The following is a 16391-nucleotide window of genomic DNA, read 5'->3' as shown; positions in this document are numbered from 1 at the left end:
TGTTTGTGTGTGTCTGTCAGACTGTGTCCTGAGGTAAAATCATCTCCTCTCTGCCGTCTGGGTCCCCGAGAGGCTTGTTAAGCTGCTGGGCCCTCCTGGAGCCGGCGCAGGGAGAGGCAGACATGACTGCAGTGCTGGAAAATGAAGCTAGACGCACCATTACCCTCAGTGCCAGCATATTTGTTTTGCAGTATGATGTAAGCACCTCGGCATTGTGCACATGAAATGAAGGACATATGCCGCGCATCCTGTAAAAAGCCTGTAGTTAGGCCCGAGAAATACAATCCCAGTTTGTGGTCTCTGCCACTGCTGTAGAAAAATGATGTTGATTTTTTTATCCAAAGTAGAAGCTTGTAGCATTTGAAAATACATTAGGAGAAAACATTCCAGTACAATAACAAAGATAGAAGAGCGAATGTAAACACTTTATTATTCTAAAAGGCGATCAGGATTTTAGAAATAGTGCAAAAAAACGTCATTAGACATTTTACACTAGCCACCAAAAAAAAATCCTTTCCTCAGTTTCAGTTACACTTTAAATTATTCAGTTAACTTTTCAATTATATCTTCTACAAATGTGTATCTCCCTACATGACGGTATAAAAGCTATTTCAGATCTTTGTCTCTAATCTCAGGTATGCAAATGTAGAAATACTAAATCCATTTTATTTTAATTTGGACAATTAATTTTTTGCCTAGGGACCGTCAGAGTCAGCCTTAAAAAGCCCAACATGAAGAATATGTGTGTAATCGTAGAATATAAACAAAATTAGAGCTTCAAGGATTAATTGATCAATTGATTCGTTGTCAACTGTTGAACTAATCAGCAACTATTTTGCTAATCGATTAATAGGTTAGCAAAAAAGTCAAAATGTCAGCTTCTTAAATATGAATATTTTCTGGTTTCTTTACTCCTCTATGACAATAAACTAAATATCTTTGAATTGTGGACAAAACAAGACATTTGAGGACATTTTTCACAATCTTCTAACATTTCATAGACCAAACAACTAATCGATTAATCAAGAAAATAATCAACAATGTAAATAATAGTTAGTTGCAGCTCTGAACAAAATGTAAACAAAACTCTTCATGTGTTTAACAACTTGAAGGAATATTTTAACATTTTGGGAAATACGCTCATTTGTTTTCTTGGGTCAGATCAGAAGATTGATACCACTCTCATATGTAAAACATGTAGCTACCACCAGCAACTAGTTAGCTTAGCTTAGCTTTGGACAGAGCTATAGCCTGGCTCCGTCCAAAGATCAGCTTGTTACCACCTCTAAAGCTCATGGACATTCTCTGGCCAGGACCAGTTGCCAGGCAACCAGCGGAGACTTCAGGAAGTTACTGGTACCGGCCAAGAAATAATACATTACATAACCTCCTGTAAAATGCTGAATTGTTGCTTTTACACTTTTGTACAGATTAAATAAACAAGACGTTTATTTAATGTTAATTAGTGAGCTTTAGAGCAGTGGTTCTCAACCTTTTTCATGTCAAGGACCCCTAAATTGTTTCACATTAGGTCACAGACCCCAATTTGATAATATTTCGCTTCAGGGACCTCCATTAAAACATGACGTTGGTTGCTATGATTAAGACCAGTATTTTATAGTTATCAAATACGTTTGAGGAGATAACTGTGAATGAAGTGAAACCTGTGATCAGAATACGTCTGTATCACATACGATGCACTACATACTCGATATGTGTACTATCGTTCATCATACTTTTGTGTGAATAAACACTAGTATGTATCTTTTCGGACACATTGAGCAGTAATGGTCGTCGTCACTTCCCGATAGCCTCCTTGCCGTTTGGGGACGTGTAACCATGGTAACCCATTCCAACCTTGTGACCAAAACGACGGTTTGTGATAATCAAATTAATTCAAAATACATATTACGCATAGCAAAGTCAAATCTTATACTTATATAATATTTCACCGGAAATAGTATGCAATCCGTGTACTATTGGTTTCACACTAAGGTTTCGGACATACTAAAATATCTCACATAGTGTTTTAGCGTACTAAATAGCATGTTAGTATGGAATTTCGGACACAACCACTGACTCTTACTCATTGAATTATATAGTGAAAATAAACTATTCCCCCTTTTTCTTGGGACCACCTGGAACTTCCTCAAGGACCCCTTGGGGTCCCTGGACCCGTGGTTGAGAACCACTGCTTTAGAGAGGCTGATTGTGTTACCTTTGGACAGAGCCAGGCTAGCTGTTTCCCCCTGTTTCCAGTCTTTATGCTAAGCTAAGTTAGCCATGTGAGAGGTATTCATCTTCTCATAAAACTCTTGGCAATACATTTTTCCCTTTTTAAACAATTCATTATCAGTTTATGATTATAAATTGCCAGTAAGTCATTTGCACGGCAGGATTTTGTAAAACAATAACATTATATCACGGCGAAAGGAGTCCACTGAAAGACGATAAAGGATACTATTGATTAATCGCCCGTTCGTGATCTGAATCATAATCGCAGCCATATTTCATATCACAGGTGGATCCTTCATTGGTGGAAATCCTTCCTGATTAGAGTTGCGGTCCACATCCAGCTGTTGCATTCATGTGAATCAGACAGCTGAGGTAGTTAGTCATTCCTGGGGGAACAACAGTTAGTCTGCTCTGCTGGGCACGAGCTCAAAGCCCACAGGAGACGCTCACAGAGACGGTAACAGGTGTTGCTGTGATGCATGCAGAGCTACTTCATGGTGAGCATACCTGCCGACGTTCCTTCTCTCTCTCACACACACACACACACCAACACACACATACACACAAACACACACACTAGCTCTCCAGATGGTCATCATACAGGATCAGTGAATCAGTCCTCTGGCGGCCATTGTGAGGGCGTAAAGGGAAAAAAAAAAAAAACAGCTTGTGATTTGTTCATGAGCCAATGACCAGGCAAAGTTGTCCCACTGATTGCATGTAGCGGCGTGATAAGGCTGCCATGGCGATTGTCACCGCGCGAGCAGAAAGCACACATGAAGCAGGGCTCTGCTTTCTGCTTCACATGCAGGTAAAATCCTCACAGGGGCTTATTTGGCGACTGTCGGGACCAACTCATCTTAATCCAGGTTCACACTTCAACCGGGGCCCGCAGTTGGCACGCAGATACAGACCAGATGAAGCCGTGATTCGTGCTGTCTCTCCTCAATCACTTTCAAGCGAAAATCTGGAGCGGTCTCTTTCAAAAAAACGTCTGCTGAGACCACACTCTCTGCACCGTCCAACAGAGCTTTCGCCTTTTTGTTTCTATTGTTTCCCCGACACTAAAAAAAAAAAAAAAAAAGTCTTCTCGTCCAAAACGGTTTCCAACGGTGTAAATTGTATTTTTTTTTATATGCCGGAATTGTTCATTCTGGCTGTTTTACATCAGCATAAATGGCAGTGGGATCAGAAATGCAGTGGGATCAGAAATGCAGTATCTAAGGAAACCCGGTGGCTAGATGACAAGGCTGATTAAGCCATTAAAGTCCTTGATATGTATTTAGCATAATCTGGCCTGTCTGCAAATAAGGAGGCAGGGAGCTGGTTGTGACTGTTTTTATCAAAAGCTTCTAGTTAGCTCAATCAAAGCAGCTGCTGGGAAGCATCAGCTTTAATTCAGCGTTATGAGGAATAGAGACGAGCTCTCTCTCTCTCTCTCTTTCTTTCTCAGGGGTGAAGAGATTCATTTCTGTCACCTGAAGAGATGAGGAGTGATCTGCCGTGGCCCGTGTTTCTCTCCCAGCCTCGGGTCCTCTCATGCTCTCAGCTTAATTTGAGCTGAACCAATGTTTATCGTTCTGCAGCAACTGGGCCGAGTGGCTGGGAGCGAGCGGGTAGTTCTAGTGCTCAGATTGTTGTTTTGCTTGTAGACCGCAGTAGTGTTTCCCCTCTGGGTTAGATTAGAGCAGCGCTAATCTAGTCAGATAATGTTTTAATCAACGTCTGCATTTTATTCATGTTGTGTTACATGATGACACTTTATGGTTGCATAATTGGGAATATAATTTATCCATGTTAGTTGCTGAAGGAAACACAACACACAAGTAGCTCAGCAGCCAGTCGTTCTTTCTATAATTATATTAGTTTATAAACAATATATACATTCATTATTATAATTTGTTTTACTTTAAACTGCACGGATTTAGCAATATGATCTTTAAGGCTGTTACACAGCAGCATTTTTTCCGTGCGATTAATTTGCTCTGCAATATATTTTTTTACCAAACTGTTGTTTTTGTCATGAGTACTTTCACACAGAATGTAAATATTACGCGGCAAAAAAGCAACATCAAGGTCGATTTTCTGAGCTTTCACACCACGAATAAAGGCATCAACCAATCACGGTTGACTTGTGCCTATGTTTATGAATCAACAACACAGAGGCTCCGTAGTCCGAACCAAGAAGGGAAACTTTATTACATTTTTATTATTATTAGTAGTACATGATGTCTCACGGCTACATGCTTTGAGGTCTTTTGTTTAACAGGTTTTTATTTAATTAAGGCTGTTTCTTATACATTTCACTTCCCAATTTGGGATCAATAAAGTACATCTATCGATCCATCTATCGACCTATACAGTCAGGTGTCCATTCTTTTGCAACTATCACTGTCTCGTCTGCTTTGATGGTACGTTGTTGTTGTACCTGGTGCAAGTGAGTGGTGGTTAATGCTCTGTGCTCGTGTGAAAATAAAGGCTGGGTATCAAACCTCAAATCTTTTTGAGTACCAATTGCGATGCCTTGAGGAATATAATCTGTCATGTGTGGAATTCAAACCCTTTTTTTTCAGTCATTGTTATTTGATCCGATATTGTAGACTGTATTTTATGTAGATGTTTTATTAGGATCTTATACAGCTGCTCGGGTTAATACAACATGAAACACTGATGTATGAGTAGTAAGTCTTATTTTGTATGATGAAAAAGAGACAATACAATGGTCTCCAGGTTTTGTAATATTAAACAAAGTATAGGAGGACATATTGACCTTTTGTAAACCGTGAATTAACACCACAGGAGATGCACATAAATGCCCTATTCGATTTTTAGAGCTCAATATGTCCGTACCCACCACTATCACGATATAGGTAATTTCATACCTCGATAACGATATATACAGCATGTTTTCTATGAATAAATAGTCTATATGAAATAACCACATGGTAAAGCCTATTTTTATACTCCTACTACTAGATTTTGAGTGCAAAGTGAACATAAGTTTCAAGTGAAATTATAGAGCAAAAATAAATAAATTTAGGCCTGGCCTATATTGTGATAGAAACAATATAGAAAAATATAAACGATGCACATTTTTGCACGGTTTTGAGGATATGTATCGTCATATTGCTCAGCCCTACCCTCCACTACATCTCTGCTTACAACCGCAGCTTAGTTGAACATATTGCAAACGTGTTCTTTCATTTAACTAGCCTCCATATCTTTTTTTCATCAGTGACGTGGAGGCAAATTGCATTTTCTGTTCTAGCCTTTCTTCTCCCTCTCACTCTCCCTTCCCTCCCTCTTCTCTCACTCAGCTGCACACTCCTCCTCGTCTCTCCAAAAAGCAAGCGGGCTGTCGTCTCTCCCTTCTGTCTGCCCCATCTGTGATGCAGTATGGGCCACTGGCTTGATAATGATAGGCAGGCGGAGCGCGGGGCTGCGCACGAGGCAAAGAAAAAAAAAAAACGCTAAAATGGAAGACAAAACTCTAAATCAGTTGCCTCACCAAGTCTACCAGAGGTCTCGCAGCCCTCGCTGATAAAAAAAGGTTTGCAGTAGCGGCTCTCGCTCTGCCCCACGTTCCTCCCACCCGTGCAAATGTGTGACACGCTGTGTCATACACTGCGGAGATGCGAGGTGGTAAAGAGGCGGAGGATAGAGTCTTGCTAACACAGCAGATGTGAACCCTCCAAAAGCCATCGGACCAGAATTGGTACCATGTGTTTTTCTTTCCTCGTCGCCCCTCCTTCCTCCCAGTACTTGTGTTAGAGCGAGAAAGGGCCCAGGGGCTCGTTAAAACTTTAATATACTGTACAATCACAGTAATTGAGTAGAATTTTCAAGTTCTCCCAGTCATGGCTTTAATTTATGAAGTCCCTATGAAAGTTTAATGGATCAGCAGTTGTAGAGTCGCAGCTATCTAAATCATTCTGCAGCTATCTGTGCCTGAGCTGCCTGCCAAGTCCCGCCGTTAGCGTCCTGTGCCCTAGAAAGATGGCCAGATTGCTCCAAAGGCATGACTGTCGCCGGACGTCTGTTCAACACATTGTACCTAGAGGTCTTTCACAGAGCCGCCCGATTAGCTGCGAGCTACCAAACCGGGCGTTGGCACCGATTCTGATGCTGCTCACCAAATATCCACGGTGTAACTTTGGGCTTTCTTTTTTTCTTCTATTGTATTATTCATGCTCGCAAGTGCAGGGTCCCTGTTGCTTGATGAGTGTAATATAGCATGCTCACTTAATTATGGAGCAGCTCTCATGAGAGGCATATCAGAGAATGCAGACAAGATGAATACGGTACCCCCAGCTCCTCTTGCTTATGAATAGCGGGGAAACGCAAGCAATTTGCATGGCAGGAGATATGATATGTCATATCCTCGTTTCGGTTTTAGCAACACCCGGCCTGACCGTACTTGAGGTGTTTATTATTGTTATTAATATTTTGTCAGGAAGCGGGGGATCTGAGTGACACACGGAACCTGGAAGGGGCTTATTAAAAGAAGTTATTGTCGGCGATCGCCGCGGAGAGATACAACGCGGTGATTAATGGTGTGTTTTACAGCTGACAAAAAAGCGCAGGGAGACTCAGGTCTGGGAGGACAGCACTGAGAAATCACTGCAAGGAAATTGCTAGGTATGCTTTACCTCCTAATGAAAGAAACCCTCCTTCAGATGTGCATCATACTGGACTGCTAAGGGGCCATAGGGAAATGAAACTGTTCTGATTTATTTTTGTTTTGACCTACTTAATGTTCTCCAATTCTCCAGGTTTTTTTTTTTTTTATATTATATCATGATTGCATCACTTAAGCTCTAAAATGAAAACGAGCTTGTTATGGCGTTTCCCTATGTGACTTGACAGGTAGTGGGACAACATAAAGAGACTTTAGCAGTCTCTTGTCACTCCTAAACAGTAATAAATTTAGCCCATCTCAGTCACGCTATCTCTATTGAGGATGCAGATGATGTCCCTGCAAAAAAAAACTCACAGAATAGAAACAGGCTGGTAGCCATCTAGTTGTCACAGTCCAGTGCAGTCCAATCATACCCCCCCCTCCCTTCCTGCCTTAGAGGTGAAGTCAAAGCTGGCAGCCTCCCGTCTTATCAGCTTTTTTCCCATCACACACTTATCAAAGCTCCCTTTTCTTCTCCTCCTGCCGCTGCCTTTTTTTTTTTGTTTACATTGCTCTTGTCACGGCAAGTGAACACCGGCAGTTATCTCTCAGATGGCAACATCTCAGATAAGCCACATCTGCTCTGTTGTACATCTGGTGTATGTACTTGGTAGCAAAGAGCGAGCTCTGTGAGGGGAAATCCGACTTGACTGGTAAAAGTGCAGTTCATGCTGATTCATTTTGTGAATCAAAATGTTCTGAAGCGAGCATGGCATGGCATGGCCTTATTGTGACAGTGTATTGTATGATGTATTTGATATAGCCATTTTTCTTTTGCAGCCCCTGAATCATGCTGATTTGAAATGATAAATTGAAATAAGGGCTGTCAAAGTTAACACGATAATAACGCGTTAACGCAAAATCGTTTTACTGCCACTAATTTCTTTAACGCATTAATGCTACTGAAGAGACTGGTATCATATGACACTAGAAAACTTAAGGAATCCATTGGTACCAATCATGTCTTACTAGCTTGTCGCGAAAGAGACTAAATAACGCTACAAACTTATGCAAAATTTTGGCAAAGAACAACCAGCATGGCCATTTTCAAAGCAATCCCTTGACCTCTGACCTCAAGATATGTGAATGAAAATGGGTTCTATGGGTACCCACGAGTCTCCCCTTTACAGACATGCCCACTTTATGATAATCACATGCAGTTTGGGGCAAGTCATAGTCAAGTCAGTGCACTGACAGCTGTTGTTGCCTGTTGGGCTGCAGTTTGCCATGTTATGATTTGAGCATATTTATTATGCTAAATGCAGTACCTGTGAGGGTTTCTGGACAATATTTGTCATTGTTTTGTGTTGTTAATTGATTTCCAGTAACAACTGTATACATATATTTGCATAAAGCAAGCATATTTGCCCACTCCCATGTTGATAAGAGTATTAAATACTTGACAAATCTCCCTTTTAAGGTACATTACTCACTATTAACTATGGACAATCATGCGATTAATCGCGATTAAATATTTTAATCAATTGACAGCCATAGTTGAAATATATAAAATTAAAATGAGCAATTCTGCGTATTTGATTAATAAATAAGTCATTTAACATTCCAGCTCACTGATTCCAGCCTCGATGTTCGGATTTGCTGCTTCTCTGCTTTATATCATTGAAAACTGAATATGTGAGGGGCCATTTTTACTATTTTCTAATGCTTATAAACAACCGATTAATCTCCGATCATTTAGCCATAGTATATATAAAAATAATATATAAATCACTTTATCACTTTTCCCTCTTTGAATGCATTTACCTGCATTCATATATGTGAATCTGTAGTTGCCCAGTAGAGGAGGCTGTGCATTCTCCATGGTCGGAGTGGAGCGTCTCCTGGCCTCCTTCTAGTAGCCACCGGATTAAATCTGACCCTCAGTAGTACTCGTGTGTCCAGCCTTTGCAACCGCCCCCCCTCCCCCTCTCTCCAGGGACACACTACAGCGAGCATGTCAGCAGTCCCCAACCTCCCCAGTCCCTCGGGGAAGATCCATTCACGCCCAGGGGGGATGCCGGCTGCCAACGGAGGGGTTAGCAGTAACCGCTAAGCACCGTAAACACTGTAGCTTTACACTCCCTGAACACATCCAGGGGCCTCAGCAGCGGCAGCGTGCTGGCTGTGTACACTATCTGGTTCAAGTGATGTCAGAGGGGGCAGTGGATTTAAGCAGGTTTTAGTTTGACGCTAATCCCCTTGTGGCGAACGCTGTGGACGAGAGGGACTGTCCCTGCCAATGGCGTGCATCAACCCCATTGGATTAGCGCGTCTCGTCCCCTCCTCCATTCTGTTGGCATTGTCCAGCATGTGTTTTTACCCCAATTTCTTTTACCCCCGGTCTTAGTTGGGAATGTGAGCGTGACGCCCAGCACAAACATGCTCCCTGCTGTAGAATGGAGTAGAGCCTCGCCCTAAAGGTGTGTTTTTGTTTTCTGTTTGCATGTGTACTCTTTCTATGTGTTTGTCATGTTGTGCCTCTCTCCTCGTGGATTTCTAATGTTTCCAGGGCTGAATTATTTAGATAGGCTGCCAGCAGGGAGCTACATGATAGCACGGACTTAAGAGTGAGGGGTGAGGTGAGGGGGGGGGGGGCCTACAGCTGCAGATCAGGTAAAAGGGTACCTCACGCTTCACCTTTTCTCCTCTCCACTCCACTCCTCCCTTTTGATTGGGGGGGTGAGTGTAACTGGAGAGTTGAAACACAACACCCGGCTCTATTTTCCGCTTTTATAGCTGTCTGCTTTATTGTCTTCACTGATGCCTAACCCAAGTGAGCAGTCGCATTTTGTTGGATCCCCGGACCAGCGTGGTTCTGAATGGTCTGAAGGTCAGAACGACAGCGCTGCGAGTCGCTGTCACTACTGTGGCACCATTGCGGGGCGTAGGAATTCTTTGGGTGGGGGAGCGTGGTTTCACCATCACCCGGATCTCTGTGAGAAACAGGATCCAGACCTCCTGTCCTCCCTGTACAGGCAGATCCAGCAGGACCGGCATGGGCAGCAGCTACTGAGGAAGAACTCTGCGCCCGATCTAAGCAACAGCCTCTACCTCAGGCAACTGATGGCGGGCCGGGCCTCTGCGCCACCACAGGATTACTACCTCTCCGACGCTACCTTATCTGGTCAGCTACCTGAAGAGTCTGGCTTTTATAGGGATAACCAGCATCTGCTCACCAGATCAGCCTCGCATTATGGGCCTAGCGCCGGGGGGGTGAGGCCTACCTGGGATCAAGGACAGGCGAGAGCCACACCTTCCGTGCGGCCCTCCGCTTCGACACCTACCCCCGTGCCTCCTCCCCCTCCACCGCCGCCCCCGCCTCCTCCGCCACCTCCTCCCCCTCCCGTTCATGAGCTGAGCCGTTTGTACAGGGAAACTCTGGGATCTAAGATGATCCCAGACATCCACCGTATTGGCGGCAGCTCTCCCGCTCCTGCAGTCTACGGGGTTCAACCCCCTCATCCTGTTTACGCCGCTGAGCTGCCGTCTCTCTCTGCACACCAAGCTTATAACAATTTCAATAGCTTGTCCCTGGACCCACGCCAGCCTGCTGCCACCAGTTTAGCGGTGGACCCAGCTTGTCAGGGAATGGACGGAGCTCTCCAACGAGGTTATGGAGCTGTAGCCTCCCAGCGGATGCCTTATGACCCCAACTATGACCACAGCTCAGCCATGCTGGCTGCCACAGCTGGAATGACCTCCAGCCTGCCTCATCAACATCCCAGCGCTGCAGACCCCAGGAGGATGGTGGACCCTGCCTTCTTGGCTTTCCTGCGAGCTGAAGGCTTGGCCGAGAGCAGCATCACTCTCCTGCTGCAGAATGGCTTCGATTCCACTGGCATGCTGGGAATGATGGAGGACCACGATATCCGCTCCGTGGCCCCTAACTTGGCCCAGGCTCGCGTTCTCTCCCGTATGGCGCTCGGTTGCAAGGCAGGCGCGACGGCTACGCGTGCCCGATCCAACAGCTTCAGCAATCGCACCGACCTCTACATGCAGCCCCAGGGATTGACCATGGACCCCGGTCTGATGCAGCAACATCCCACCAGCATGCAGACCGTGTCCCCCAGGATGGGGGAGTTTCTCGGTAGAAGACCCAGCAGCGCCCCCTCCCAACACCTCCTGGAGACCACCACCTACCCAGCAGCGCGGCCCCTGACAACTGGAGCTTTCCCACTCGGCCCCGGAGGATATAGCAGCGCTGTGACTCAGGCGAGACCCTTCTCCATGTACAATGCTCACACCGGTCTTGCCATGTCTGCTCTTGGACAACAGCCTCCACCTGCTCCGGGCACCCCTGGAGCGGCGCCCAAAACCTTTTCTGGCTCCTATTCTCCCATAGAGCTGATGAAGAGAGCCCCCAACCTTCCCCCACCATCGCCGGCTATAGCGTCAAGCCCCCTCCACAGCCCCCAACTTCTCCGGAAAGGAATCAATGTTGCCCCCGAGACTAACATTGTTTCTGCAACTTCTTCCAACAATCTGCAAGCGCAAAACCTTAACAACACCAAGATGGTCGGACGTCGCACCGGTCCACCCGTCATAGTCTCAACCATGTTGACCACACCTGACACAAGTAATGTCAAACCTCACCTTTCTCACTCATTTCTTCAAACCCTCTCTCTTCTGTCCTATATATTTTAGGTTTTTCTTTTTTTTCTGATTTTGTTTTGTCATAGATTAGATGCACAGCGAGATTTAATTCTGTAAATGATAGATAGATTTTTGGCGTACGACAAAATATCCGTCTGACAGTCATTTTGAACGGAGGAGTAGCATGTAAGATGCATCTGACAAGTTAAGCAGCTTTGCTCCGAGAGGTCTTTTTTTAAATTACGCAACTATTTATACATGTATTGCAACAGGGTTGTGTCATTTGCCGGAGGGGATCCTGTCTCATCACCAAGTTGAAACATTTCTCATGAGCAGCACTCCAGCTATTGAGGTCAACATTTTTTTCTGTCATTTTCTTCCACGTAGTTTATTGGTCAGAATAATCTTTGGAGCAACAGTGTGCTTTTGGAGTTGTTTTGGTAGCTCCACCTTGCTTTTTCAAGGTTTCTTGTAAATGGAATATACTTAAATACAGGATAGTGTTTACTAGCTGTGCTTTTATTATACTCTTAAACCTATTTTTTTACAAGACAGAGTTAGTATATATCAAAAAGGCATGTATTTCTAGTTTTCTGTGTTACATAGATGTTGATTTCCATGTTCCAGAGTTGCTGTAATTCAATTTTACACTGTACTCTCACCTAATCGGCGGCTTAACTGCCTCAAATCCAATTACACTAATTGGATATATAGTTGTGTAGACTATAATAGGTAACTGTTTTTATAGACACCCTGTTGTCTGTTTAAAATTCTTGTCGCATTGTAGTGTCGCTAAACGTTCTTTCATTTGTTTGTTTGTTTGCTGTAACAAACAAAATCGGCAACTATTTTGATAATCGGTTTGAGTCATTTAAAAAAAAAAAAAAAAAAAAGAATAGTCAATATTCTCCTGGTTTCTTTACTCCTCTATGACAGTAAACTGAATATCTTTATAATTTGTGGATAAAACAAGACATTTGAGGATGTCATCTTGGGCTTTGAGAAACACTAATCGTCATTTTTCATAATTCTTTGACATTTTATAGACGAAACAACTAATTGATTAATCAAGATAATAATTTACAGATTAATTAATAATGAAAGTAATCGTTAGTTGCAGCCCTACTCGCTACCTGCTCAAATGTATTTCAAAGTAAATTTCTTCTGCTCTGTGCTGTTTTCACCAATTCTTAAGAATCAATTTACATTTTTATAGAGTGGCAGTAATGAAAGAAATGTTTCGTCGTAACCATGCCGCTGCATATAATATGGCGAGACCAAACTTGTCTTTTTGTTTGTTTTTCTACAATGGTGTAGTCTTTCTAACCACATATTCCAGTGAATATGTGAAATGTTTATCTTCAGCGGCCTCACAGAACGCATAATTATGTTGATTTTTCTTGTGTTGCAAAACTGACAAACTGTGTTGTTTGTCTCGTACGAGGTTTATACAAGTAGTGCGGCAGCTTTTTTATGCTCAGTTTACCGTGAGAGTAAATTCTCCAGCAAGGCATCATCTGATCATCATCATGTCTCCTTTAACAAGTTGATATATTTCCCTGCAGATGAGAGCTGATGAGCTCAGGGAAGAATTAAATCTTTTAACCTTGCTTGCTTATATGCCTTGTAACCGTGTGTCTGGCCTCTCTAATGGGTCTGTGGACTGCTGCACTTGTTATAGAGTAATGACTTTTATGAAGTGGCTTCCCTTCATGTGTTGTCAAGGAAATAAGAAGCGAGGTGCGACATTCAGAAGAGGAGGAAGGGGGGAGGTGGGAGTTGGAAGTCCCCCCCCCTCCCTTTCCAATACACTTTTAGCACAACAAACTCATTTGCATGTAGCTGACATTTGTTGCTTCAGTAACTTCATCTGATAATGGGCAGCCCTCGCCGCCGATCGGAAAGCATACTTCTTAATTGTGTGTTGCTAGGCAACCTAGGTTTCGGTGGTAATCAGAGATAGATAATCTTCACATTTAAGGAAAGGGGAAAAGTGAAGCCCTGCATGCAGTGTTGCACATTTATTTCGTGCACTTGTTACTTCCTTTTTTTATTATCAGCCATGTGCAGTTTGGAGGAAGAGAAAATGGAGTGAAAATAATAAGATGTTGCAGGGCACTTAATGAAAACATTTCTTCTCTACTCTCTCTTCTCTGAACAGTGCACATCTCAAGAGATTGCTTCTCATTTCTTGTGCAAAGGCTTTAGCACACACCGGTGAAGCGCCTCTCTTATTACATGCATGGCGTTTTATGTTCAAACATGCATATTGATGAAAAGTTGACACATTATTCCTTTTGCACCTACTGAATAAATTGGTTGTTCTTCCAATGCAAACCAGTCTTTATCATCTTGCATCAAAGTGTAAATTTACACATAGCTTGCCGAGGCATCCGCATTTCCATATTGTCGAAATCTTATTTATTCTCAAAGCAAAGAGTTTTTGAAAAGCAAAGATGTGAGCTGCAGCGAAATCAGCAGCTCCTTTAAAATATTCATGTAAAAGGTGCAGGTGGGAGGGCCCTGCCTGTGTACTCCTCTCCGCCGGGCGCTGTCTTGGTTGGCTAAAGCCATAAGTAGTGTTAATAATGGCATTAAACGGTTGAGTCGAGCTCAGTTGCAACACTCCACCCAAAGTAAGGAGAGCGCCTTGCAGCATTCGCATTGGCCATGGAGTTGTCTGTCAGTAGCGTCCCGCAGATCAGCACAGGTGGGTAAACCGAACTCTCGATGTCACGTGAAGCAGAATAGCCAGTTAGAGACGTGATTGGATAGTTAGCCTGCGTTGTGTGCGTGCTCGGTAGATTAATGATGCATGTCATGTTGTCCACAAATGCCAGCACGTGGTTTCCTTGTGGAGATAATCCACAGAGGATCTTCAGCTGTACTTTTCTGGGCTGGAGAATTAGTAGGCGACGGTGTGTTTGAGGGGGCAGGGCTTGTAGCTTACAGGAAGGAGAGACTTGGCAACAGCTTCCCGTAGCCATATGGGATGTGTCAAGCTGACGTGTTCACCTGTATATACGTCTATTCTCTTGGTGCCACTGTACCCAGGTTGTATCCTTCCTGGGAGGTTAGTCAAAACATGGCAGATCCTCTTTTTGACAGGAAGCCATCACTGGTGCGGCTGACAGTTATGTAACCTTCCAGTGCATTGCTCCCATGGGAGCCTGAATGGGATTTTAATTTCCCTGCCTGTATTTGGAAGGACATCCACGAGGATGCATGCCTAATGTGCTCAGCTGTCCTTGGCTAAACTTCTTTGTTCAGGTGTCTGACATTGATTTCAGCGTGCATTCCTTGCCTGTTTTCCACTGGCTAGGCAGAGAGAAACATCCCCTGTGTGTCAGTGTGGCCTCAGACTTCGTCTCTGGACACGTCTGTGTTATGTGTGTGTTTTAGAAACAAGGCAGCGTCTGTCTTCCTGTGCAGCCACTCTGCTTTTTTTGACTTTATAAGGGTGCTTTGATGTAGTGCTTATGAAATAACATAACTCCAGCGTATTTGTGTCTTGTGATATACGGACATGTGTGTGCGTTTGTGGACGACACGCAATGCAGCCGCTGCCCCTCGCTTTCCTGCCACACATCATTCCACAGATGTCCCTCTCTCAGCAGCAGGAAGTGTTTGTCTTCATCTGAGGCCGGCTGGATGTGACAGCAGGACATTAGGACAAGACCTTAAGTTTCCTCTATCTGTCTCTTTCTTCCTTTGACTAGCTCTATTTACTGTGCATATACAGTATAGTGCAGTCAGAAAGTTTAAGGACAGTGTCATTGTTTTGGCTCTACTTTAGCACATTGGATTTGAAATTAAACAGCTTTAAAGGAGCGGTGTGTAGCATTTTTGGGGGATCTATTAGCAGAAATGGAATATAATACTCATAACTATGTTTTCATTAGCTTAGAATGAGTTCTACATAGACAGTGGGTGTTCTTCACGGAGTCCTCCATGTTGCTCCCAGAATGGACAAACCAAACACTGGCTTTCATATTTTTACGTTACCTGAAGGCCACCGTAGTTCTCCGACACACTCGTGAAACTGAGGTAAGGTGAGCCACAGAGTGCAAAACCGTGTTACCGCCAGCCGCCGTCTGATTTCCGTTGCTGCTAAAATAGTGTTATTATGGTAAGGATGGCCTCTGAGCGAGGTGAACGGCGTTACCACGGTTTTGCACTCGGCGGCTCACGTTACCGCAGTCTTGGAAAGGGAGGAGTGAGCAGAGGGGTACTCAGTTGGTTGCAATCTGCAACCACACCACTAGATGTCGCCAAATCCTACACACTGTACCTTTAATGCTGTTTGAGGGTGTTGACGTCCATATTGGGTGAACCGTGTCTGACTTGTCTTTTGATGCATGTTCCCCCAATTTCAGATCAATGCAGCAAGCAGGATAATGATCATTTTAGCATACAGACAAAACAACCAAGTGTTTTTATGGTAAAGAGTCAGTCACATGATCTCGGTCCAACTAATCATGTGTTTGACCCGCAGAAGACCAGAGTGAGGGGAAAAAACCCTGAAACAAGCAAGAGATGAAGAAAGCTGCAGTTCAGGCCTGTCAGTGGGTCATAGATTTCAGACATCGACTGCTAATTAAATATTAAGTGAATTTATATAGAAAGGGATGCAGTTCCTCCAGTGTTTATCTGATGTGGATGTAAACACCCGAGTATAAAAGCTGAAAGTGCAAACTTTAATGTCATAGTCATCGTTTTATTTCAACTCCAAAGTCCTGCAGTGCAGAGGCAGCACAACAAAAGTGTGTCACTGCCCTAATACTTCCTTCCTTACCTGCTGTTGCTGATAACTGTAATGGGTTAGAGTCTTACGTTACCTGTCTCGGAATAGGCTGGGAATTAGAGTGGGGAAATCCTACTGGCC

The 16391-nt window shown here is 43.7% G+C and overlaps 1 protein-coding gene across 8 annotated transcripts in view; it reads left to right on the top strand.

The window, feature by feature from the left end:
- ctbp2l (C-terminal binding protein 2, like) overlaps positions 1–16391 on the top strand; it is a 110462-nt gene that overhangs the window by 52094 nt on the left and 41977 nt on the right. For 4 of the 8 annotated variants that reach the window (XR_012591996.1, XM_074620884.1, XM_074620883.1 and 1 more), the window contains exon 1: positions 9659–11489. The exons of the other annotated variants lie outside the window; for them this stretch is intronic. Coding sequence is in view for 3 of the 4 variants with exons in the window: in XM_074620884.1 (XP_074476985.1) it covers positions 9674–11489 (1816 nt within the window). In the remaining variant the exon portion in view is untranslated. Of the gene's footprint in view, positions 1–9658; positions 11490–16391 lie in introns of those variants that run through there. 8 annotated transcript variants of the gene reach the window in all.

The sequence above is a fragment of the Sebastes fasciatus genome, chromosome 20, assembly GCF_043250625.1.
Source record: "Sebastes fasciatus isolate fSebFas1 chromosome 20, fSebFas1.pri, whole genome shotgun sequence".
Classification (NCBI taxonomy): domain Eukaryota; kingdom Metazoa; phylum Chordata; class Actinopteri; order Perciformes; family Sebastidae; genus Sebastes; species Sebastes fasciatus.
The sequence above is the reverse complement of the archived record's forward strand: the minus strand, read 5'-3'. Positions and strand labels throughout refer to the sequence as shown.